Here is a 27,961-nt window from a genome sequence, read left to right as displayed (position 1 = left end):
ATTCTTTCTCATCTGTCAAATGTTAAACTTCCATCAGCATAATTTTAAAGCATGTTTTAACTGCTTATTTCACTACCCTTAATTATAATCACTCATGAAAATATTCTATTCTTACACATTAATATAATCTTTTATGCATATTTGCATCATTTTGCCCAGAAGATACTGAAGAGAAGAGGTTCCCATTGTCATAACTGTCTCAATAAGTATGCGTATGTGTGTTAGGAAAGGAAACGTGATTGAGTCTTCAGCAAAGATACACCTAGGACAAGGGATGATTGGAAACTCAAAGGGCACCAAATGGTCTCAATGAAAATGTCAAGAATGTACCTTTAAAGGGTTATCCCAAATATTTCAAACAGTTTCCTAAACAAAGGCAAAAAGAACTAAAAGTCTTTCTAAAGTTAGTTATTGTCATATCTAATTAGTTAGTGAAGAAAACATTAGAAATGTGTTGCAATCTCTACTTGGTTATGATTCCTAAATCTATGATTTTTAGAAGCCTTCTATGATTTTAGAAGCCAGTATAGTTAAAAAAATGTGCTTCGATTTTCTTCTAGCTGTGACCCACAGTAAGAAATATTTGTACCTGCACATATTTGTAAAATAATTTCAAAAAGAACACTTATCCAGTTTGTCCTGCTCTCTAATATAGTCTATTATTCTTTATTCATGTATATTCTCCTCTGTTCTATTCTTTTTCTTTCTTTTCCCTTCCATTCCATTTGTGAAATACTGTTCTGGATCCACTAAATTTATTTCATGACTCACCAATTGGTAGCAGCCACAGTTTGAACATGAAAAATATGTTTAGAATATGGAATTTGGAGTAAGGCATGTTGTACTTCTGTAATGTTAGTTTCTCAACCTCGAAATTTCATTTCCCTCAAATGTATAATGGGCATCATAAATGTACCTACCCTTATGATTAAAAGGATAATGCCTGGTACATTTAAATTTTCAATAAATGTTAACTATAACTTTAACCGTAAACACCAAAACAATTCCTTTGGTTTCCACTCCCTGCATGGAACTCAGGAAGAAAGGACTGGTTGCACTTTTTCAGCTGATACATTTTTTGCTGCTAATAAGTCGATGGGAACCAACCAATTTTTTTATTTAATGAAAACCATCTGTGTCTCGGTTACTAGAATAGAGAGAATGAAGGAAAGATGCAAGGGGAGAACGAAGAGATCCAACAGTGAAAGAAATGGAGAGAAAGAGAGAGGGAGAGAGGAGGGGCTCAGAGGAGAGGAAGAACAAAAAATTCCTCACTGTTTTGCCTCAATCGTAGATATTCTCCTTTTTCTGACTGAACAAAGAATACAATGAAATTGAGCAGGGGAAAGAAGGAAGCTGATATTCAGACCATTGTTTCAGTTTTGTTTTTTTTTGTTTGTTTGAAGTGTTGCAAAATTCTTGAAACTGAACTCAACCATCTCCAAAACACAAAAATTAAACGTGTTTTATTGTTTATTATTTCAGGTCATTCTTCAGAACACCTGTTTTACATATAGATAATTAATTTAAAATTTATGTATGTACATGTAAGAGTGATTATGTTTGTGTATGTTTGGGGCAGGGGTCTGTATCAAGATGCTGCTTTAAAAAAAAGTATACACTCCCCCCAAAAACTAATATAATAGATTAATACCTATTAAATCTTCCTTTGATAAAATAAATCTATTTTAATTCCTCTTATGCCTAGTCTCTCTCTCAACAAACACATATCAATTCTAGAATTTTTATTCTGTAGTTGGCATACTACTGTTTTTGAGAACACAGAAAAATCACTAGTAGTGTTACTAGCAGTAACATTTAGAATTAAAGCATTTGATTGCTTAGTTTTCCTTTCAACATACTTGGGAAAGACTTTGAAGTAAAAAACAAAAACCAAAGATTCATAATGGAATTTTTCTCATCACTCACTCCTTTAAATATCCAATGATCTCATGCCACTGCATTTTCTAACCAGGTTAAAGTCCAATTCTGTAGTCATGTTAGGTTAAGATTCAATTGAGTTAAAATTTTACACTGACTGCCAGTCAACCTTATCATGAACTTTCATTATGTGATGTAATTAATTGGGTCCAACGAACAATATCAGTACTGACTTATAGACTCTTTTCCCCAGACCATATAATTAGAATATAATTACCCACAGGATATCAGAATGATGCAAAACCTTTCCTCTAAATGTGCCCTCATTAGGAAACAAGTCTCAATGTACATTTATTCAATCAGTGTGAATTAATTAAAATGTTACTGAAATAAAAGAGAGTAGCAATAAAGAGTATCTGACATCTATTAAGAGACTATCACTTGAGATCTGCATGCACAGTTTATATTTAAACCTATTTAGCTCAAGTAGGAACTCTGCCATGAAATGCTATATAAATCCAGTGAACTAGGAACTCTGAGCAAATAAATCAGTGTGTGTCAGTGTTTTTGAAAAGGCCATAGAACCTGATTGGTACAAAATCTTAAAAGAATCTGGGCAGGACACTAAAGGATGTATAATCCTCTGGTGATTCCATAAAGATGTTATTATCAGATAGAATATATTTAATAGAAAAAGATATTTTTAACTTGAAGTATCTAGGCAATTAGTTGAACATCCCTCAGCTTTATTTGCAAATCTGACATGTTAGTTCTGACATGGCTTAAGAGGAAAAACCTAGGAATCTGCCAAAGCACTAATTGTTTGGGGATTTTAGTTAAAGCAAATAGCCACAATCATTTAAACAACCTCAAGTTATATCAAAAGCAGATTTCTCCTTCAATAATATATTCATATGCACCTATATTCTTTTTAGAAAGATTCATAATATAGCATACCATACATTCAGATTATATAAGACATGGTAAAAATAGTAAATGCATAATGAATTTGAGTGATTTATGATGCATACTCCACAAGGAACTGCTGATGCATTTTTAAAAAACATTCTATATAAGACCTATTTATCTTAGTATCTCTAGTATCTAGAAAGTAGTCATATTTAATAACATTTTAATGAATAAACAGCCAATATGCAAATAGTCAGTACTATGCAAGAACAATGTCATAAACACTAACATAAAATAAAGCACTCCTGTGTTAGACAACCTCTCCACTTGCTTTCTAAGAGTCGTCCCATTATTTCTGGGTTGTCACCAAAAGCAGTTTAATATCTGAGTGAACCATTATACCAGATTGGACGTGTAATATGCACACAGAAAATTATATATATACATATGTGTATTTATATATATATGTATGTATGTATGTATGTATATGGGATTAAAATTTATTGAAGATAACAAACAGTAATGATTTTTAAATGGTTAGAGTGTGCTTCTAATGCATATCTGAAAAACAGTAATTTGTATATGGCCTCATTTATCTTAGTCCGCAAACAGAATTTCCACTCTAAAATGGTACGTGTCCATTTGCAGGAATGAACACCCAATTTTGATTACTAAGCCTAAGTTATGCGATATATTTGTATAGGCAAAAAAAATTCTAAGGAAATACATAATAATATTGAAAGGTTAGACATTTCACAGTACCATCTATTGGATATTTTTAAAAATTACAACAACAAAACCATCATAAGCTTTTCAAAATTTAGAAATAGCTATGAAATGCTTCAAGTGCCGCTTCAGAACCAAACACAGGATGCTAATTTGACATCCACCAATATTATCACATACTTTAAACTCAATTTTATTAGCTTGCAACAATTCAATTCAATTATTCATTAGTTAATATTTTAAAAGAACCCTCACTGGCACATATTCATTTTAATTTTTATATGATATTTATATCACTGTCTGGTATGTTTTTTCTTGACTGAGGAAAAAGAGTGGTAGCTGATGGGATTAAAAATGCTGGCTTGGTGTGATTCGTTCACTTAGTAAATACTTGTTAAGCCTCAACTATGTGTCAAAATTGAATTAGGCATGAGATTTAAAAAGATAAACCCTTTAGGTATGTGTGATAGATATAATAGTTGTGATGCTATTCAATGAGCATAGAGAACAGTTTAAGGAACATTGACTTTGAGGACCCGGTGGGGCATCCAAGAGGAAATATACAGATGAAGCTAAGTATTTGGATCAAGCTTATATAGATGTATTCAAAATTTCTATTTGCAGCCAAGGAATTAAATGAGTTAAAAGGGCATAATGAGATGAGAATAAAATTGAAAGCAGAAATTTAACACATATTTAAGGATGGAAGGAGGACTAGAAACTTGGGAATATTGATAAGATATGGCCAGAGAGGTGGATGAAAAAAGAGTATAAATGAATGACGTTAAGTGTTACAGAAAGATGAGGAGAGAGCATTTTAATGAATGTCAAATACTGCAAGGGACTCAAAAAAGATAACACTTGGACTGAGTCTGTGTTGGAGAAGAGAGATGCTGTTGGAAGCCCCAAATGGACTCTTTTTTTTAACCTGGGCAGAGCATTCATCCCATAGCTGCTATGGTGTTAGTTGCCCCTTCTCTGAGAATTATTCCTTCTTCACAGGGGTGCAGGAGTGGCCTCTTGACAGAGGACCTCCTATCCTGCAAGTGACCAAAGTAATGATTGACTGATGTGGCTTTGAAAAAGCCAGTTTCCTTGCCTTAAAGTAGGCACACTTCTGTGGTATGATTTATGCCCCAGACCCCCAAGATTTATAAAAAAGGCTGAACTTTACCTATGATCACTTCTTTGCTCAGTGCTTTCTCCTTCCCTCTCCTGCTTCCCTCATTTCTTTAAAGATTTCTCCTAAAGAACCTTCTCTTCCTCCATTAGTAACATGCACCTAAATCTCCATCTCATGCTCTGCTTCTCAGGATACCAACTAAAAAATGGCCCATTGGATTTAGCAACAATGGCAAGAGACATTTTAATCCCATTTTACACAATGTATATTAATGTATTTTGAGGAAGAATGGGGAGAGGAAATTGACACAGTGAATGCATCCTCAAATTTGCATATACTTAAGGCCTCTTGAAGAGGCAGACCAGGGTTGGGTCCATATGCAAATACAGGAAATAGCATTGAGCAGGAGGAAGAATGGCTCCTTTTCTGGTGTGGATTCTTCACCGGACACTCAGTTAACAGGAAGAACGGAGAAGTTAACCTGCTGCACTGAAATTCTGGGGCTACTTATTTTAAGGCTATAGGCTTACATACTTCTTCAGTTTCTTCATCAGTAAATTAAGGACCATAATAGTTTATTTCTCTTAGGGCTATTGGAAGGATTCAATGAGACAGTACATGCAAAGTGCTTAGCACAATGACGGGCATATGGAAAGTGATGAATCAATTTTAGTAATTACATCTGTATAAGCAGTGAACAGGAAGCTGCCTAATTTCTTACCATGACACAGAGACTAAATAACTATTCAGTGGCTATAGAGTGAGGATACTAGATATTGGTGAGTGTTTGGTATAGTTGTTTTAGAGAAGGGTGACTAAGAATGTTGCAGTTTATGGGCCAAGACTGATGTCAGGTGCATTTGTATTCCAAGAATTGGTAGTGGTAGTTATTTCTGGGTTTAAGAGATGCTTTTAAATGGTCAGAAATATCAGAAATGGTGCAGGAATGTAAAGGCTAAATCTTAGATTGGTTTAGGGTTAGAGTTTTTCAAGATGGATAAGCAGAAACAATAAAGGAGTTAGATAAATGAAAGATAGCAATGACAGGACATAAAACAACATCTTGTTAGAAAAAGAAGACATTCATTCAATTATTCACTTAATCATTCATTCAGAAATTATTTCTTGCCTACTATGTACCAGTCTGTGGACCAGGAGCTGAATATTCAAAAATGAATAATGCAGTCATATTTCTTGTCTTCATGGAGCTCATAATAACAGGGGAGATTAGTAAGTAAATAAAATATGAATCAAAATATTATTACAGATTGCATCAAATGCCATGAAAAGATTGAAACAGGGAGAGAGAACAGAAAAAAATGCTGAAGATGAAAAAATTGGGGGAGGGAGCTATAGACATTGGAAATTTTAAATTGTTGAAGAAATGGTAAGCAAGTGAAGGAATTCAGAAATATATATGGTCAGGATGAAATATAAAAAAAAAGTGTAATAAGGAACAGAAACTTGGTGCAGAGCTGTATTTCTCCACCATATGGATTTCCTTGGGCAAATGAAGCATTATAGGTCAAAAGCTTTGATATAATTAGCAATGGGATTATCAAATGGTAGACTTTGTCTTCTAAATTTTAGACTTTTAGAATGGATCTTCTAAACTTCTAGTTCTAGCAAGGACTAGGAAGTGAGACCTTAACAGAACTATCCATATTACTCATAAAGGTGAAACACAGGGTAGAATTAGGCAACAGAGATAGGAGTTGGACAAAGATCGCTGAACTCTGCACGAACTGATGCATAGACCAAAAGTTATATATGAATCATTCTTACTTGGGTTTCATGTGAAAGTTGAGAATAGACAAGGAAAGCTTGTACATAAATGCTTTATGATCACCATCATTTCCAGCAGGAATCATTAAAACCACAGGTTAACTTTGCAAAGTGGAATTTATTCTTAAATGTCTAGTGGTGGCTAAAGGAGCATGATTTTGACTGCACTCAAAATTTTAAAATTAGGAAATGGGAATAATATAAACTGTTTGCTTCTACTGTAATGCTAGATAGAATAAAAATCTGGATATTTGCCCTACTCCTATCTCAACTCCAATCTTCGTTTTAAGGACGCAGGCAGAATTATTAAGGCAGGGGACAGCCCATTTGGATCTTTTATGCCACAGTTCTTGGCAATTTAATGAGAATAGCCAATTTATACATCCATGCCAACAAAAGGAATTAACATTTCAAGCATATTTTCCAAAATGGAAAGAAACAGTATATCTCATTTTAATTTGCATTTTGTGCTTACTATTGAGGTTTAACTTTTTCCATTATATTCAACTGTTTTTATTAATTTTACAAAAACAGAACATTTTTTGTTATGATGTTTACTTTGATTTGCAAGTTTTGGTTTATACAAACTTTTTTAAAGGAAAAAGGTAAAAAAAGCCATTTTCTAGGCAAAAATTATGCCTTTAATCCATATTTCATTTATTGGGAAATGAGCTGTAAAGTAGTATTTAGTTTACTTTTTCATTTTCCTTAAGCTCAATACTGTTGAGCCCTATAAGCCCCCTCCAGATTTAATATGTGACCTTAGTCATATACTATATTATTGCATGTAGTTGAATATGTCTTCAGACTTTCAGCCAGTTTTTTATATCTTCTGGAGCCACTATTACATTATTCTAACCAGCATAACCGTAACAAAAATATTTTTAAGCTCTACTAAAACAGTTTTCTCCTTAGAATTCTTCTTTTTCAAGGTGCTATAATGTATTCTCACACATTTATTCTTCCAGATAAACTTCAGAGCTATTTGTTACGTAAAAATATTGAATGGAAATTACTTTAAATATATGGGTAAATTTGAAGAGATGTAGGCTTTTTAGTTCAGGATAATTTTCTTATACTTAAGAGTATACTTAGTTGAAACTTTCTTTTTCCTTTAGGGATATCGCTATTCAATACAATTTTCTTCTGATCACTTTTCACCTCACTACATTTTCTTCTTTGCACTCTGAGAGACTGACTTCCAAATGAATGAGACAATTGTTTTCAATGTAGATTTTGCTCTATTCTGATATGAATGTATTTTAGCATTCATTTTTTCTCCACATTCTTTCTTAACTCTCCAGGTATCTCTTTCTCTTTCAAGTCAGTGAGTTCTTAAGTAGATTTCTGCTTTACTATTATTGATCCTCTCAGACAATTGCTAATAACATTTTCTTCTCTCTTGTGCAATAAATATTCACACATGGCATCTATATTTTATCTACCATGCTTATCCCTTATTTCCTTGTGATAATAAAATCATTTTTTTCATTTTGGCTCTGAGTAGGCTTATTTATACTAAATGCATTTTAATATACGTCATCAGTCTGCCTGGACAATTGTTATAAGAAAACAAAACAAAACACTACTCCACTGATTACAGCAATATTATGGAGAAATAGCCCTCTGCCAACACAATTTCACATGGAATAAATTCATCTCGGGTCTCAGTAACAAGAATTTCCTTCAAGTGAATGCTTTTATTTTAATTATAAACACTGTCAATCTATGTTAAGGCTACTAGGAAGGCTCAGGAACAAATTTGTAAACTATCTCTACAACTTTTTAGGATAATGTGACATCAATTTATAAATTCAACTTAACTTTAACACAATTTTATATCTTATTTTGCTTATTGTTTATACATATAAGCTGCTCAAATATCGATGGGAATAAGTTACAGAATAACTTAATATATAATCTCACACCTCATTTTTTTGCATCAGAGACACTGCTGAGATTCTTTGTAGCGTTTGAGTCTCTTTTATAAATTTTAGCTTTTGAACATTTTTTTCATCCTACTTAAGATACATGCTCATTTATGGCTACATTGTTGGTATTTCCATCATACTTACTCCTACACAAACTTCTAAGTTATGCCTTACTAGCTTTTTGTTTTTTCTTTTCTATAAATCATGACAAACCTAAGATGCACAGATTTGTTTCCTTAAATTGTTATAACTTGCTCTGGGTGCAGCTGTAGTTTAGGTTGAAAATATCACAGAAACTTTCAGGAATATTTTTTAGCCCTATTGAAACTAAATATCCAAAAAATAGAATTTTACTATATTAATTTATGTAGATTGAAGCATAACTAGTCACAATTCATGAGGTTTTTCTTCTATAAAAGGCCCTGTTTATAAATATACATTTTCTACATAATATAGTCTAGGTCAGTATAAAGATGGTTCTTTGAAATCAACAAAACTAATCTGACTAAATGGTTCATTCACAAGTGTAGGTAAGGTAATCACCACTTATTGTTGCCAGGTCTTTTCCCTTTTGTATTCAATGTTCCTTTAAAGTTTATATATGTGAACAATTTGCCAAACCAAAACTGACGTAGACATATTTTATAACACAACAGAGAACTTAATGTGTTTCTAATTGGAATTTCAAGCAGAAAAACACTGGTAAAAAGCAAAGGGATATTCAGAATTTAATTCTGTATATTAAAAATAAATAAATAAAGAGCAGTTATCCTCTATGAATCATGTCATGAAACCAAGTCTGTGAGTTAGGTTTTCAAAATATGGAAAAAATGAGATTCCTTTTTGGCTATCATTACTATGATGACAATTATGAATTGATCTATAATGAATATTAATTGAATGAATATTAAATAGTGACATTGATGAAACATTTGTTGAGCACTGACAATGTGCTTTGTCCCCATACCTCAGACAAAAAAAATTACAAAGGCACAAACCATTGGTAGATTATATAAAGAATTTCAAGAAAATAGATAACATCAGTGACTGTGGTTAAAGGTTAAAGAGGTTAATGAAAAAGAATGGTGAAGCAGCCAAAATAATGTTAAAGAAAAACTGAATCTGAGTGCAACAACACATCCTTAGCCAACTGTTCACACCCTTCTGGGAGGAGCCCTTAAAAACTCTCCAAATTAAGCCTTGGCAATTGAGTCGCAGAGATTTTAAAATGTAAATTTCAAAATCACAGAGAATTCAGATACCGCTCACTCTCCTTTAACTGGTTGAAGTTTAGGATTGGGTTGTCATTATTAACTGTTGTTGGTTAGAGTTAAGTGTTAGATAAAGACTAAATGATCCCACAATACCTGGACTGTGAAGAAGAGACTTACACTATACTTTCACTTACACACAGACCTTCTGACATTCATGCCTAGTAAAAACACATGGTCTAGGGAAAGATTTAACATATTCTTTGCTATTTAAGACTTAATCATCATATTTACAATGCATAATTTAGTTGAATTCTTCTAATTGTGGAAGAGTAAGGAAGATCGGAAGAGAAGAAGACATATAAACATATGGTTCTCTGAGGCTGCTATATGTAGAAACATCTAGATCACATACCACAACTCAGCCAAGTTTTCAGACTCATAGTGAAGAAGAGAGGTAGAACTGAGACCGTTTGAATCAAATATACAGAATATTTTTAGAATTTATATTTTCCAAGTAGTTTTCATTTCCTCTCTCTGAGCTTATAAACTTCATTATTTATTTTGTTGGGATTTTTTTTAACTTATTCTTAAAGGTTAACTTAAGGCAACATAGGCTATTATAACAAAGAAAGGTATTACAGGAAGAACATAGAGCAATTGGCCCAAGAAGGACACAATGCTGAATATTCTCTTTGTTATACACATACCACTTCCTGCCAGTGAATACTATTTTTACTACATATTCTAATGAAATTATATCTAAGTTCAGAAATAAGATAAAATAATTGCCTAAAAATAAAAAAAATGCTTAAATAATTAATAGTTTACTCTAAAACTAGTTTTTATATTTAGAAAACATTCTAATAACTATTTTCCTGATTTGGAAATGTGGTAATAGCACATAAAGGACTAAATAAGTGTGAAACTGATTTATCTGTAGAACATGATGATACAATTTCAGAAAAAATACACTTTGCAATATTGACTAGAGAGTTGCCAGGAGAACTGGCTCTTCACAAAGATGTTCACTAAAGTGTTATTTACAACAACAAACTAAGCAATTGGAAACATGTCAGACATAGGGTCTGCCAGTTCTTATATCTTCAATTAAATGATAATAGCTTCACTTAATGACAAATGATGTAGCCACTGATGATGATGTCCATTATATATGGAAATAAAAACATATAATGATATCAGTTTAAGTTTTAAAATAGGGTGCCAGGTGTATATTCAGTTTAGTTATAAAAATGTAAAAAACACACATATATAAACTTAAAAATCTGGGAGGAAATTTTAATAGTGATTCTATTTATTTACGAATAATGGCCATTTTAGTATAATTGGACAACATACAATTTAATTTCTTTCTTATTTTTGTTTTTTTGTATTGTTTTACAAATTTTCTCTAATAAGTATATACTTCTATTTTAATGGAATGTTAAAACTCACCTTTTTGATTCCAACACAATATTAATAATAACAGTAATAATAGATTATATTGGCTGAGCACTTATTATGTACTATGCCCGATTCTAAGTAGCTTAACATTAATTACTTCACTTAATAAATGGAATGCAGAGGCACAAACTGTTAATAACTTGCCTTATGCCACAAAACTTGTGAGAAAAGCCAGGATTCAAATATAGGCAGTATACTGCCAAACAATGTTCTATAGTAATTGTACGAACTTACTCTCCCACCTGCAATTTATGAATGATCCAGTTATTCCATATGCTTTCCAAAACAGTACTTAAAATTTTTTAAACAATTTTGGTTGAATGTATGGTGCTATCTTCTGATATTATAATATACATACGTCTGATAAGCAATGATGTTGACCACATATTCATGTTTCCTGACTTTTTTGCATATATATTTTGTTCAAATTTCTGCTGAAGTCTTTTGCCCTATTGAATGGGATTATTTGGTTGTTATTGATTTATATGAGTTATTTTTATATTCTGGACACAAGTCATTTGCCACCATTCTGGAAACCTTAGAAGGCAACTACTTGCCCACAAATCCAGAGTTCATGTCAGAACTCAAGGCACTAGTCTTCTATCTGTCCTGGCTATTATATCCCATGCATTCATGATCTCTTGCCCTCAATCAACCTTCTACCTCTCAACACATTTTTAAAACTATTTCCTGGGCTTTCTGGAAGCTTTGTTCAAAATAAACAAATTACCATCTCTTATATGTCATTGCTACTTTACCTAAAACACTCCTGAAGAGAGGCTGTTCATTTTCTCACTCATTGCTCGTTCTACAGTTTGCAAGGAGATCTCTTAGAATTTCCATCAAAATCATCACTTCTTAAGGCCTAAAGTAGAATCTCTTATCATTTGAGTCTCATGGAATCTAAATCTCCCTTCCACCTAATTCATTATTGTCATTTTGCAACCATTTCCTTCAGCCCCTGATTTCACTGAGGAGCTGTAAGCTAAATGTAGATGAGCCCCCCTAATAATCCATTTTCTTAGATTTCTTTACCCTCCTAACATCTACTGAATCTCCCCTGCATACTCATCGAGCAGCACAGATCCACAGTTGCCTATCAGACCATACCATCAACTGGACTGATATCCTCTGAAGTAAAATCAAATCCTGATAGTCCACTCTCTAATATAGTCTTCTCTCCTGATTTCCTTATTCTATTGATGTCTTCCCATCACTTACCTTAATGACACTCCCTCATATTGCCTTACTATTTTAAATTCATTTTAATTCATACTGACGTTAGAGCTCATCTTTCTACAATACAAACCTGATCATGTAGTCATGCATTTTTATCGGATAAACCCAAGCTCCTTGAGAAGACAGGGCAAGTTTTTACTGTCTTAGATCTTGTCTTGTCCATTTCTTTAGCCTCACCTTTCCATATAATTCCTACTAAACTTTCTGCAGTTTCATGATCATACTATCTACTCTCTTTAGAGCTCACTATCAATTTGCCTGTTCAATTCCTACATTTTCTTTAAGGTTCAGCTCCTCAGGCATTATTTCTTTAAGAACTTATAGTTTGCTCACTCTCAGGATAGGTTCCAATCCCTTTTTTAAAGCTATTATCAATAAATGATATTTATTTATCATATTTTAATCTATTTTCCTGCCTTGCCCAGTAGATTCTAAATTGCAGGGAAGGAGAGAGCTGCTCTTATCCAAATTTTCAACTCTTGTGACTTTAATAAAAGTCCACAGAAAGAAGAAAAAAGAATGGAGAGAGAGAAAGAAGGAAAAACTGAAAGAACCTAGCACTTGTGGTTATTGTACATAAAATAATGTACATTGAATATCACTAATGATACAAAAGTGTCACATTTCAAAGACATTAATCATAATAGTATAAAAAAGTGATACTTATCTGAAATATAAACCCAAATTTAAAATAATGAAAATATTTTAAGTATAACATTATATGTGTATATTATAATTTATCAAGTTTACAAATACACATTGAAATGAAAAAGTTGACTAGACATTTAACTCCTTATTTAGAAATAAGAGGCTTGTTCTTAAACAGTAGCATAAAATCATTTTATACATAGGGGAAACAAAATTAAATCATGGAGCTAAATATAATACAAATGATTTTTATGATAATCTGCTTCCTATCATTATACATAAAGTCCAAAATGCTATATCCACATGGTACATCTCAAGTTGTCTTCTGTTGATGGTGGCAGAATTAATTAAATAAAAATGTATGCCCCACTGAAGAATCCTTACAAAAACATGTCCAATTCAATAGACCTAATTTGCTTAATCATAAAAAATAGTATAAAGCTTATAGTGAATATATGAGTATACCTTAGTTCAATAGAAGTTAATCAAATTTATAGCTCCCTCTCTGAGATTACTCTAAGAATCAAAGGCTCCTGTGTTGCCTTTCCATTGATTTCTATGACCTAACAAATTTATGTCCTACAAAAATAATTTAAAAATTGCTAAATGAGGTTATTTTAGTAAAAAGAAATATATAGACAAGACAGTAATAAAGTTACAGATTAGCACGCAGAAGTAAATACCATAAATTCCCAGCAACATAAGACAAATGTGGGTATAGATTTAACTAAACTTGCTAAGAACAGAAATGACATGACATAACAAAACTCGTAAGTTTCAAAAGGTAACATACCATGATAAACAGAGCTGAGGAGATTTCTGTCAGAAAACAAATGGTATCTCTAATAAGATATAGATAATCATTATAATAGAATGTTTCTAAAATACCTTTCAATGAAGGCTAATGGCATAATGGTGAGGGCCAATGTAATAAAAGTAAATTTGCGAGGGACTGAAACAACAGAGACTAGGTTTGGCTTGAATTACAGGCAAAATGTGGAACACAGAAGAATGAGTAGATTGCATACTCATCAGACCCTGTTCCACATAAAATTATTACAACTTCTTGCAGTCACTTCCATTGGAATTTGTTAGTTGAGTTTTCAGTGTGTGATCTGTAGCAAAAACCAAGAATGCACTTTTAAATAAAGTTTAAAGACAAAGCACCTACTTTGACAATTAATTGGGAAGGGTTAATGACCAATTATGAAAATACAGTTGCTTAGCAACAGTCCTGACTGAATAGGTGAGTTTCACTCTGTATCTGCTTGGAGGCGGGCTGAGGAAAGTTCTGCAAAAAATCTACCTTTCTAAATAGTTCTTGATTTGTGCCAATGAGACACTAAATGGATTGTGATTGTGATCATTGTTGTTCAAAAATTTAATTTAAATCATTACAAATACCTAAACACATAGAAAAGTCTTGATAAAAGCCCCACATTATAAAATTTTAAGCAATGTAGTTTTTTGATAGTTTTCTCAAAATATGCTAGTTTTCAACTGTAATCCCAGAAAACAGTGATTATAACTGATATACAGAAATAAAGGTTACATTTGGTCCTATTTGAATGGGAAAAAAAATCATCTGGTAAAATGACAATTTTACTTTCAGAATAGTTGACTTTAATTCATTTTTATGGCAATAACTGCTATCAAGACCAATTATCTGTAGAAGTCATCAACAGTACTACCTTATAAAAACCTGTCATTGGTGCAGAAAGGATAGTTACCGTACTAATCTCCCTATCAGGTAAGCATGTATCTATTGACTCAGTAAACTGAGGTTAAAAACAAATGTTGGGGAGGGATTGGAAGGCTGATATCGGGGATACAGAAACTGAAAAAAAATTACTATTTTCTGAAAAGATTTTCTGAAATATCAGAAGAATGCTTTTATAGTCTGATTTTGTGGTACGTCATTAAGATGCAGGGTTACAAGCGTTTCAATCAGGAATTAGTGTTCCTTTTTAAATTATGCATCCCATTCAATGGCCAATGTCTGATCACAGAGTCAAAACCATGGAAAAAACTCAATAAAGACTATTTATATTAAGTTTTTCCTTTTATATTTTCTAGTATATGATAGATATTAATGGCCTTTTCGTAATAACTGAGTCTGAACTTCTCTTACTCCTCTTAAAGAATCTTAGCATGAGAATTCAGGACTTACAATTTTTTAGAAGAAAACTGGTATTAAAGAATAAAAACAAAATAGGATTATAATTACCTGCAAGGAATAATGGCTTTCTTTTAAAAAGAGTCATGTAAGTGGGATTATTACAGAGAAATTAATGATAGTTCACAGATTGTAAAGTTTCAGAGCCCATAGTGGGAGCAATTTTGTCAGTAGAAAAACTTTATTAATTTGTCTAAAGTATAAGTATTTAACTATATAATGAGTGTCAGAATCAATAAATATATATTGCATAACAAATTAACCTTCAATTTCTTCTTAGCAAGGCAGGGTGCATGTTAAAGAGAGGTGATTGAGATCGACTTGTTAGCATATGCCAAACCCAAGAGCTGGAGAGAATTGTGTACTTAAAGAATTATACAAGTAGTTTCAAATTTTTGTAGGGTATAAGGTGATATGGGAGAGATAAGGTAGGCTGAGCCAGGTAAAGAGCCTTATTTTACAATGCTAGAGAGTTTGGGAATCAAATAGAGAACCACTGAAAAAAATGTTGCAGGTGTGAGGAAGCCATAAACATATTTTCATTTTTGGAAGGTGATTTTGGAAGTACATTGGAGGATCTACGGAAAGGAGCTAGTTCTCTAAGAATGCCCATTGGGATAATCCTGGTTGGGTTGAGTAACAAGTAAGGATTAACAACATTAGAATAGACTGTTTAAAGATTAATTTGACATGAAAACATGAGGAATCAAAGATAATTCTCAAGTTCCTGGCTTGGTAAATTTGGTTAATAAAGGTTCTAGTCACTGAGACAAAATATATTAGAGAAGGGCCCAACTGGGATTTGGAGAATATGTGGGAATGATGAGCTCAGTGCACAGGTTCTGCAATGATTCCTCTAGGGTTCATATCCTGGATTGCCAATTAGTAGCTATTTGGCACTGGGAAGCTTACGTAACCTTTCTGTTCCTCAGTTTCCTCATATGTAAAATGAGGATAATACTAGTATTTACCTTATAGGACCATGGTGAGGATTGAGCTGATTAATAGTAATATACTATGCAAGCTGTATTTAAATCAACATGAGATCTCCAGGTTACAGCTCTATATGTCCAGGATTCAGAATGGGAGAATGAGCTAATTATATATTGATACCAAAATGAAATCATTTAAATAAATAAGATTACGCAGGGAAGAATGTCAGGAATGGAAACACAATGATGCACCAACACGGGTTAAGGGGAAGTAGTGAAGCCTGAGAAAATACTAAAAGGAAGTGTTCAGAGGTCCAGGAAAGCACACTATAATGAAGTCAATGAAGAGTAGACATTGGTAAAGAGTGACGTGGTCAGAAGTAAAAGTATTTTTGAGTGTACAGTATCAAGGAAATGGTAAAAGAGCAAATACTGAGGCACACATCACAATAAAGGCTGTAAGAAGATTCACCAATTGAAAATAAATCCTCAGAATCAAAATTGTCTAAAGATTGCTTTGAAAGGGGTTGCAAGAAAGACTTAGAAGAGAAAATATTCATACAACATATGCTCTTTACCTTTGATAATCTGCAAGAATGAAAAACTAAAATAAGAAAAATAATCCATCTCCTTTTCTTCTTTATGTGAGCCAAGGCTGACACTGTGAATGAAGGAAGAAGTCCCCGGCCCACTGAATGGAGAAGGGTCTTGGACAAGCAGTTGGATAGTAGAAAGATGCATTAGATTTCTTCTTAGAGTTACAGTCTAAGATAAAGGAAGCATCTTTAGCAGTAAAACTGCTATGCATTTTATAAAAGAAATAAAATATCACAAATATTCTAGAAGTGCTTTATTTTAAGACATTATATAAAAAAGTAGATACCAACCTAATCTAAAATGTAAAGTATTATATATGGTCTCATTATTTTTAATTAATCTTATTTCCTGCAAGGGTTCAATAAAGCTTATGTGAAAAAGGGAAATTTAGAGTTAGTTATTGTTCTCCTCAGCAATATGGAGGTATTTTCTTTTGTTCTTTATTTGTAGTTTGAGAAAATGTAGAGTTTTCATTAATTTTGTTAAATAAAGGCATTTAAATTACAACCAGTATTTTAGAGATAATTACAAAATGAATCATAAGTGGGTGCAAATTGAGTAATTTGATTAATTTCTAGGTTGACCTTTACAAAAGTATTTGTCTAATATTCCTTAGTAGTTGTATTTTTATTACACCAAAATGAAGGTCCAACTATTTGATTTCCATGTTGTGCTTAAAAATGAGAAGTGCATTAATGATATAGAATAGTTTCTTTTTTAAAGGAACTGCTTCACAATTTGGATTTTGAAATGCAACATGAATGTTGTCTTTAAAAATCTTCCTTTCTACCAGGATTTCTGCTTTTCAGGGTTACCTTACTTACTTATGCATTTTTCACTTCTGTATTTATTAAATTAAGTAATTATTTGCAGGTAGTTAAATTTATTGTTCACTCATTAAAAATAAAATATACCTAATGGCAATGCACAGCTTTCTTCTAGGTTTGTGTCATCATTCTAGGTAGCCTCTGACCTAAATGAGAGACCTCAACATTGCAGATATATAATATGCATCTCCAGCAAAATTGCCCATAAGAATAACTTCATTATGCTGGGAAGTAGATCTATAAAATATGCAAAATGTAGAAGTGTTCTGCCTATACAATTTCTGGTAAGTACAGCATGACTAAGTGATAAAACCTGAGTCAGCTTAACTTGGAGTGTGCTTTACTAAAGAGTTTATTAAGACATGAAGGCAAAAGTAAATGTAGTGGGAAAAGGTGCATCTTCCTCTAAGTAACAGGCAATTTAGGTCTATATAATTCTACTTGGAATAATGAAAAAAAAAAAATAGCTCCTTGAAAACATTTAGTGGTATCATGTGCCAGATAGTCATAGTAAGCCCAGGTTATAGCATAATTATGAAAAGGAAAAACTCACCAGTACCACTGGACAGATTGTGGTGGGTGGTAAAATATGGTCCTTCAATGGTCCACAGTCACATTCAGGTTTTAGATGAGAAGCACATTTATTATGCAGCTAGAAAAGAATAAAGGGAGACATTACCAAATTCTATATGACAACAGCAAACATAGTGTGGATTGTATTTCAACTGAGATAAAGCAAATACATTAAAAGTGCATTAAAATAATTATAAGAACAAACAAATAAGATTGTGAATATATTCACATAACATTTGTCCTCATATATCTACTTTAAATAAGCCATTTATAACTTCCTTGATCCAGCCTATATATTTTCTAATGTTTTTATTTAAAATATATTTTAGGTTCTACACCCAAGAAGTCTGATTTATTTTACAAACATAAATTATTTTCCATTACAGTTCTTTCTTTGTTTATCTGCTGTTAACATAATCTTGAAGCCACCATGAACTGTGGATGTCTTTTATTTTTTTTTTTGACCCTCCTGTTTTCTCAAAGTCATTCCAAAGTGCACAGCTCAGTATGGGGCATAATTGATCCCATCATTAGTTTTAACTTTGTAATTCAATATGTAAATGTAACCAGAGATTCAGCTCAGCAGGAGCAGGATATAAATATAAGATGATTATGCTTATAAAAATGTATCTTTATATTGTATTTATCAGTTCAACATTGTTAGTGTATAATCATTTAATGTGCTAGTTATTTTTTTAAATTGTATGAATCCAAACTGATATTACATCATGCTAGGCCACAAGTTTAAGTTATTAAAAAGATATATAGTCTTTTAAATAGTGCTGTTTTTAAGTTAAGGTGGTAGCTTTTATTTGAATCAGAGATTTTATAAAACAATATCTTTGTATAAAGCCCTTTTGGAGTCCTTCCTTCCTGCTACTCAATATTAGTTTCAGTGAGAAACATTGGTATTTCAAAAAACCAACACATTCAAAACAAAAAAAATTCCATATTATTTCTCACTTTTGAACCACCCCATTCAAGTTATGACTACATTAATTTCCACAACAACCTTACCTTCCTAAGCAGTTAATTCACAATCAAAAGTAGGAATCTAATGAGTATTGATTTACTGCTGGTGATAGAACTGTATTGAAGGGTATTTGTGAGGTCTTAGAATCTAAAACATTTGTTGCACTAACTCTTTCTGGGAGTTAAGGCTACTTGTATTATAATTAATGCATGCTTGTCCACATTATGTGAAAGAAAAAGTACCTTCACACATTCATCCATAATTAGCAACTCTGATTCTCAGTGGCATGTCAACTTCTCTATTAAAAATGGTTTAATTTTCTTATTAGAGACTGATCATCTTTGGCAAGAGGCAAGAGGTGTTGAAGATGAAAGAAGTGGCTGAAGTCAGATGCACAATAGAACTAAATAAACTGTCACTATAATCTGGCAAATTAAAATACATAGGTTCCTCAAAATAAAATTAGCAATTGGTTTAAAATGCATTATTAGTTTATTTGGCTTAATCAGTTTTCCTAAAACAGATCACAGCACTGGATATTTGGATTTAGAAGTTATGAATTATCAAGTCCTATGAAAATTGAACCAAAACAAAAAACAGACTATATATCTTAAGACTTTTCTGTACCATGGCTGTCACCAAGAAAAAAAGCACTTGCTCTTTGACCATGAACAAACTTGTAGGGGGTTCAGTCTCAGAAACCTCTACGAACAGCAAGTTCTGAGGTAAGATTCTTTTGTGTACAAAATGAGAAAGTACTAAGTTTGTACTCTTGGCTACAGTGTAAAGCCACACATGAGATGTGGCTTGTTAAAAAAAAAGGAAAGATATCCTTGTACAAGAGTGAAAAAACAACAAAACAAAACTGGTAACAATTAATTTGTCTGATGCGCCACCGATTATTTTATTGAAGAGACTCTAAAGGAGAGAGGGGCAGGGCCCTCTGAGTCTCACGATCTCACTGAGCACAGATGTACAGGTCGAGGGACTCAACCTCTTCCATGCCTGCACCCCATGTGTTCCCAATGCTCTCACACTGTTTACACCTTAAAATTTCTGCTGCCAGTTCACTTCCTTGACTTTCTATTTAGAACCCACTGAAAGTTTCTCTTGGTCATAGTAAAATGTCCCTGGCAAGAGATAACTAACCTTATTATAGCTGTTTGAGGGATACTAGATGTAAGAAGAGATGACAAAAATAAAATGAATTTAATGACAGCTATTTTGCATTCAAGACGGATCCTCTCTCAGAAGAAAAGGACTAAGAACTCAGGTAGAATCACACAAATGATGAGCTAACAGGGAATTAACTCTTTCTATTGGGGCTTGAGAGCTTCAGACTACGAGTACTGGCAATTGGTCCCCTGAAATATTGGCCTCTGCAGAACTAAATAAAGCTAGCATGAGACTTTGCTATTTGACAGCCACCACAGCCCATGTATTTGATGTTGGTAACCATATAACTACCAGTTTAACAGGGAAACAGAATGCGAGGAGAGCCTTCTAGCCAAGATACGTACATTAACTAATTATATCCAGGAATGTCTTATTACTTTATAAGACATCTCTGACAGCTTCTAAATATATCTGGGTGGCTATCAACATCATGGCATTGTTTGTAGCCAGAAGTGTCAAAGCTGAGGACACATACACAGAGGTACCATGATTATTTTACAATATGAGAGTCAAGTTTTTGTAATGTCTAGTCTATTCACCATATTTCTCAGAGACATGCTTGAGGAAAAAATACTAACATGTGAAAGCCACTGACAGAATATTTATATTTCCCCATACTATTTATCGAGGTCAAAAGTGAACATTATAAACGATAACAAATAGCTTAAACTCATCACCCTGAAATTTTATTGACAAGCATCCAAGAAAAAGACAGCTGAGTTACTCTCATTGACAATACAATGCTGAAGATGGACATTTTTTTAAATATAACTCAGATGCAAAAATCAGCAAAAGCCTAAACACTAAGTATAGAAATGAACTACAGCATTGATGAATCTTGCCTCTTCAGTAAAATAATCGGTGATGCATCAGACAAATGAATTGTTACCAGTTTTGTTTTGTTCTTGTTTTTTTCACTCTTATACTTATACTCTTATACTCTTATATCTTTCCTTTTTTTTTTAAAGAGAAGGCCGAGAAATCATCTGATCACTACTTTATTATATTTCTAGAATTCCCATTCATATTAAGGGATTCATTTCCATAGCTAGGACATTCATAAAATATGAACCAGCTTTTCCTGGAAGTTAATTGAATACTTGAAGATAATTTCAGAGTTTATTACAAATTCTAGTAGCACCTAATTTACAGCCAGATCTATGTTTCTTGGTAAAATTGTATCAAGTTGGCTAGAAAAAGAAAGTGTGAGTGTGAGAGTGTGCATGCATGTGTGTGTTTTGGGGGTGAAGTTGAGAAAAGAGTAGGTGTAGTGTATAGAGAAGAAAACAGTGAAATCTATGAAGTCAAAAGGAGTAAAAAAATAAAATAAATTTTCATAGGAATTTAGAGAAAAAGAAAGATCACTCTTCTAAGGAAATATTAGGTAACCTGACATGGAAGAGCACATCAGTTGATTTATACATTTCCTTTTTTTTCTAAAATTTTGCAACTTTCAGGATGGTACCTAAATGCTGGTATTTTTTAAAGCATAAAATTTTCTATAGCATTGGAAGCCTTTAAATATCACTGTTAGGGGGTTTAAGAAATGTTTTAAGAAAAGGAATAGCACTCTATAATATAAAAGTTTTTGATTAATAGCCATGAGAAAGGCTTCATTTTGATAAGGCCAAATAAAATGTATCAACCTCCTATCCTGGTCCAGTCCTGTTGACCTGGAACATTTTACCATAACCACGAGTAATTTACAATGTATTCTAAGTGGAAAGACAAAGAAGCAAACTTACAGAAGAAATAAACAGGTACATGTTGTGGGATTTTAACAATAGAAGGAGTTAGCAAAAGAGGAAAAAGAACTAAAGAGAATAGGCAGTGTGGCTCAGAGTATTGAAATATAAAACACAGGGAACTGGTTCCTGTCTAAATGTTAGAAGATGGTTTTAAACTGTTCCTAATTAGACTTTTCTGTTCTTATTTTTTAAGCGGTTAGATTTACAAAAGGAGATAAAACCCAGCTCTAAGAGCCTCACTTCATATCTACAACACAGCAAACTAGCATAATATCAAGAAGTCGCAAGTACAAACTAAATAAGGGTATGAACTTGATTTTTATTGTTAATAAAAGTATTTGCTTAAGCTTACTGATACAGCTGATACAAATTTGAGTATTTTATACACACACACACACACACACACACACACACACACACACACACACACACATATATATATATATATATATATATATATTTTGGCATGGGCTGGCACCAGGAATCAAACCTGGCCTCCAACATGGCAGGTGAGAACTCCGCCTGCTGAACCACCGTGGCCCACCTTTGAGTATTATATTTTAATTTAATAAAACAAAATTTTAAAAGGAAATGGATTTTAAAGGTAAATAAGGATAGTACATCAGTCATTAAAGTATACTTATTGAATATGTCCTCTAAACTTTGAACTCTGTCAAGAACATTGGTTGATGAGGAAAAAAAAAATGTCTGTCATGGGTTTGGATCTGGAGGAGACTAGAATCTAGCTGCACAGACAACATTAGCATGCAGACAGGAAACCAGTGGAGAGTTTTAAACCTTTCCATTTGGTGTAGAATAAAGGAACAGAAATTATTCAGAGAAAGGAATTATTGGATCAAGGTAAATTTCAAGGAGGAGGCTGGGTGCATTCAAGTGAAGAATGTGAGTAAGATAACAGGTAGGAGAACATGGCCTTCCCCAGGAATGGCCGACAAATATGTGGTGCTACATCAGAGCATGCGTGTGGTATGGGGTAATGATGGGGGGTATTATATAAAATCATGTGCATGGGTTTGGGTCTAATTTTTGAGGAACAGAAAACCAAGTATGGGGGGTGGGGTCATGAATCATCACAGATCTGTCATAGGTTACTGAATGAGGCATAAGATAATAAACTCATATTTTCAGAAGATCATTCTGGAGCGATATACAGCTTGCATTATAGGAAAAGTACCTTCTGTTAGGGAAATAAGCCCAGAGATTTTGACTCTAATCTAGTCAAGAGGTGCTAAGAGCTTGCACTGGGGCTGTGAATATGGAGGCAAAAAGTCTGAGAGAGATATTTTAAGGAGAAAATGGCAAGATTAAATACATGGGATAAAGGTGAAAGGTAAGAGAAAAATAAATTACCTTCTAACTCTGTTTTCAGTGACTGGAAGCATGAAGATACCAGACTTGATAGAAATGAGAGGGTTGGAACAGTTACACTTAGTGAGTGTGGCTGCATCAGTTAAGTCTAGACTTGGTGAGATACAGGACCATTTCATTCTGGAAGCTTTTAGAAAATCAGGATCAACATGCAGATGCTGCTCTGACTTAGCCTAGGCAACCGGAGATCCTTCCAGAGGTGAGAGGGAAATGGTATGAGTAATATTCCTGGAGTGCCCTCTGTGTGCTGGGGGCTATTTTGTTTTTTTGCTTTGTCATTTACTGTATACTGAGCACTTACGCTGTGTGATTTCCTGCCCTAAACACCTTTAAACACATTTTATCCCCATAACAACCCCACAAGATGGGTATCATTAATTCTACTTTACAAATTAGGAACTAGGCCCAAACTGGTTATACAACTGGCCCTAATTAGCATATGTAGGTCATTTTGACTATACCCTAACCAAAACTAGAGTCAAGAAGGACTCAAGACACTTACAAAAGTAAGATATAGAAAGAAATTATGGTTTTTGCAAAAACCCTGAAATGAAGCCAAACTTCTTTCCTCTTTCTCTCTGCAATCGATTCCTCCTGGAATCCATTCAGAAAGGCCTTCCTAGAGTACAACATTGAGGGTACCATATCCCACACTTTCAAAGTTTCTGCTCGTTCTTTTTCATATTCATGAGCAATTTCTGAGAGCCATAAGGACAAAATAGAGTAGATTCGGTTTGCTTAAAGGCAGTCAGTACTAACAGGTGTTCATTAATCAAGAGCAGTTCAACTTCACATTAAAATTTTCACACAATGGCTCAAGAAGAACCTATACATTTTCTGTAATATGATATAATTATATCTAAATACATATTACATATAAATATTCTCAGGTAAATACATTATTTAACTTAGGCACAAAATGGACACATTTGTAAATTTGCCCCTATAATTACTTAAAATTAATAATCCAATAGTTAACAAAGGAAGAAGTTCCTATAAAAGTTTGAGTCCTTCCAGACACATTAGAAATTTTTCTTTTTGTTTAATTATATAGGTCTTGTTTCATAAACCAAATACTCATGGGATCCCTGGAGCTCATGGTTTATAGCAAATAAGGCAGAGAATGGCCTTAGGACTTGGAAGAGATTTTTAAGAGGGCAGTCATTTTTGTTTCTGACTCTGCCTTAAGCCCTGAATGCTTCTCATTTAGCCTTGATTTCTGAAAGGAATTCTGTCATTTGAAGGCATTTACTGTTTATATTGTGTCTTGCCATCGCAACAAATGTACTCATGAATCTTTACTGTAAGGATAAAATATTAGGATCTTATTGTCTGATTTGGGACACGAAATCCTTAGATTTTGAGCAACATAATTTATTCAGATATAGCAGCCTCTTTCCAACTTTAAAAAGGAAGACCTGATTTCTCACAAAACTGGGGCCCAGAATCAAGGTAAAGATAAATACATGATTGGTGAGGGGTTGGGCTAGAAATGTAGATTTTAGAGTTACAGATAAGGGGCCATTCAAGGAAGAGTGGAACTCTCGAAACAAAAGAAAGAGAATCAGGAAAATGAAATGTAATATATAAGGCAGGAAAGAATGCCAAGACACCTTAACCAGTCAGAAGACACTGCCAGTGGCTACACACAGAGGAATGACTCCCGCAAAGTGGGAAGGGAAGAAAGGTTTCATGGAGATGCAATGGGACAGGAGGGGAGGAGTTTATTAGAAGAAAATTTTAACAGATCTAGAAGGCCTTTGTATCTGGCAATTCAACAATGCCATATTTTTAACGTGTCCAAGCTAAGTTTGTATTGACATTTTTTCAAGAAATTAAAATTCTTGAAATTTTTATTTTTTCAAGAAATTTCTTGAAATTTTTATTTTTTCAAGAAATAAAAAAAACAAGACATTACAGCTGAAATTTATAAAGAATAAGAAAATAAAGTGAATGGAAGGAGGAAATGAATTGTGATGTTCTCTAATCTCTATGCTAAAATTAGGGGATAACAGGTAGAAAATGTACCATATGGGAAAAATAAGAGGAACAGACTCCTACAAGTTCTGAAACAAAAACTAGGTATTTTTGTAGATATTTATCAAAACCAATGTAGTATTTTTTAACATGCCCAAATTTTCAAAAAATGACTTATCTGTAGTCTTCTTAAAAGCTAAGAACTCAATATGTTTCAGCAATTCATTTATGCACTTTAAATCATTGTTAGATATTTTATAATTACCAAGCATTTCAAAAAAAGACCATTTTTTTATAAATTTGAAAATTTCCAAAATAGATACAATTTAACCAAGTAGTAGCTGTGCATGAGTAAAGAAAATATGTTCAATTAAAAAAGTCATCGTTATAACTTTGAATTGCAGTTTGTTTTTTAATTAACCTGTGTATTTGTCAATGTGTGTGTGGGGGGAGGGTTTAGGAAAAATGCTTAAATTATAGGAATAGGGTTGAAAGGCACTAAAGAGAACTTCTGAATTTGATTAACTGATTCAGTGTCCTCTAATGTTTAATTTTGTCATAAACAAGAACCATTCCATCTATAAGAAGAACAATCAAAAGCTAGTGGAAAAAAAATACTTTTTCGTAGTATACAATTAAGATGGGCTATTCTTGAAAATGTGCATTCAAATTAATTTCCAGGAATTAAATATGAAACATCAGAGGGACCACCTAATGACTGTATTTACTCCAGTCTTTGAAGCAGAATTTGACAATTATTCAAACCAGGCAGTTCTAAAGTTTCCCAGGTGTGACCAGTTTATCTCAGTTCATCTTTTTAATTGTTGACGCCATTAATGACTAGCATTTATATCTATTGTCTCTTATCCACAGTTAATGATTTAACTGAAGGAGCAAAGCAACAACACTTTGGAAAGGAGGACAGGATGAGTTCTGAGACACACCAAGACCTAAAGCATGGACCCATTTCTCTCTCTACCTACCTATATGACCAAGGACAATTTGCCTAGCTTCTCTTGGTTTTAGTGGTCTTAAGTATATAATTAAACCTTAGCACTACCTAACCTCTTTAGGTTCCATTTTCTAACCTCTTTAATCCTTAGATCCTGTGTTCAGAGAAAATTTACAATATGTAAAGGAGAAAACCTCACCCAAACAGGGTTGTGGGATTGAGGGGAGGGAGTTTACCCACTTAACTTCCCACTCCCAGCACCGGCCCCTAGCTTCAGCCTCTGAATATCTTCCTGGCAACAGCGAGGACTCCAAAGACCACAGTTTGAAAACAGTATGATGAGATAATCAGTTATGATCATATGCAGTGTTCTTTTTCCTTTTAACAAAACTGGGTTCCAAATTAAGTGTCCCAAGTGCAAAAATATACAAAATAAAAGTTAAATTTAGAAAGACTACGTAGACCTCTCAATAAAAGAACCAAAAACTAACCACCCCATGAAATTAGGATGAGAAAATGTTAACCCACATATCTATATAGTAAAACTCTGCCAACATATTCATATCTGTGATTTCCTTTACAAATACAGAGAAAGAAAATATATATCCTCTTGCACTTCTGGATTCTGTGAAGCCAAATCTGACTTTGTTCCTATCCTTTTGAAAGCCAGATGAAATCAGAAGCCTCCATGTTTTTATACTGTCTTAAAATTCAGGAAGCCCTTCCACTGTTAGACCCTGAGAGAAGTAAGGGATACCCAGTCTTCAATGTGAGAGGATGCTGCAGATTTTCCCCCCAATCTTACTCACTGTGATCTGACACCAAACACAATGCAGTCCTGTCAGGCCCTGGTAACACTTAACCGTTTTGTGGCACTTGTCACACTTGGTTGGGCAGTTGCCTTCAACCCAGTAATGGTGCATAACCTAGAAGAAAACGACAGCATGTGGTAAGGGGAGGCAGTCATGAAAGCTGCCCTGGGAAAGCAAGCAGAGCCACAAACTTACGTCAGCATTCTTCCTGGACTTCACATAGGTCTTGATGCAAGAGGGAGGTGCTCTAGCCACACAGCGTTCGTGGACCGTATACTTGCAGACTAGAAGGAAACAAGTACACAAATTGAGAGTTCATCCTGGCCCTGATTGCAATTTTATAGGGAACAAATGGCATTAGCAGAACCTCATTTTGTATCCACTGTTCTCTAATCAATCCAATCAGCCACATCAAAGAAAAGTCCAAGTCGACTGTTTTTACCATGGAATACAAAAGGCCAATTAGTACAGGAAATATTATGCATGTGAAAAACCAAGACTCCTCTATCATGGCATAGCAGGAAATGCTTAATTAAATCAGCCCTCTCTCAAATTATTCACAATAATTCCCAGATGACAAAAATATTAAAGACAAATTGATGACTGCCAAATGGCTTGGTATCATTTGTTAGAAGGAAGAGATCTATATTTTACAAAGTATAGGCATGAGTGCAGCTGGCAGGCATGGGATTAAAAACCCATGGGTACATGCTATTTTCTATTGATTTATCTAAATTTAAATGGCTGATTAGTCCATTTCCAGGGAATAGATTTTGTCAGTAAAATTCAGCCCTCTCTTGCCATTATGACATCGTTTCTCTGAAAGGAACAGACTTTGCAAGGCAACATATGGTATAGACATCCAAAAAAAATTGTATTTACATGCAAATATGCATCTTTATATGTATGCAA

General features: G+C 33.4%; 1 protein-coding gene across 11 annotated transcripts in view; it reads right to left on the bottom strand.

The window, feature by feature from the left end:
• Positions 1–27,961, bottom strand: part of DGKB (diacylglycerol kinase beta) — an 802,099-nt gene that overhangs the window by 458,935 nt on the left and 315,203 nt on the right. For all 11 annotated transcript variants that reach the window (XM_077122452.1, XM_077122491.1, XM_077122515.1 and 8 more), the window contains 3 exons: positions 27,245–27,333; positions 27,047–27,163; positions 18,003–18,101 (listed from right to left, as the gene is read on the bottom strand). In XM_077122452.1, coding sequence (XP_076978567.1) covers positions 18,003–18,101; positions 27,047–27,163; positions 27,245–27,333 — 305 coding nt within the window. The remainder of the gene's footprint in view (positions 1–18,002; positions 18,102–27,046; positions 27,164–27,244; positions 27,334–27,961) is intronic.

This window comes from Tamandua tetradactyla, chromosome 1 (assembly GCF_023851605.1).
Source record: "Tamandua tetradactyla isolate mTamTet1 chromosome 1, mTamTet1.pri, whole genome shotgun sequence".
NCBI lineage: Eukaryota > Metazoa > Chordata > Mammalia > Pilosa > Myrmecophagidae > Tamandua > Tamandua tetradactyla.
Note: the sequence above shows the minus strand (reverse complement) of the source record. Positions and strands in the feature narration are given on the sequence as shown.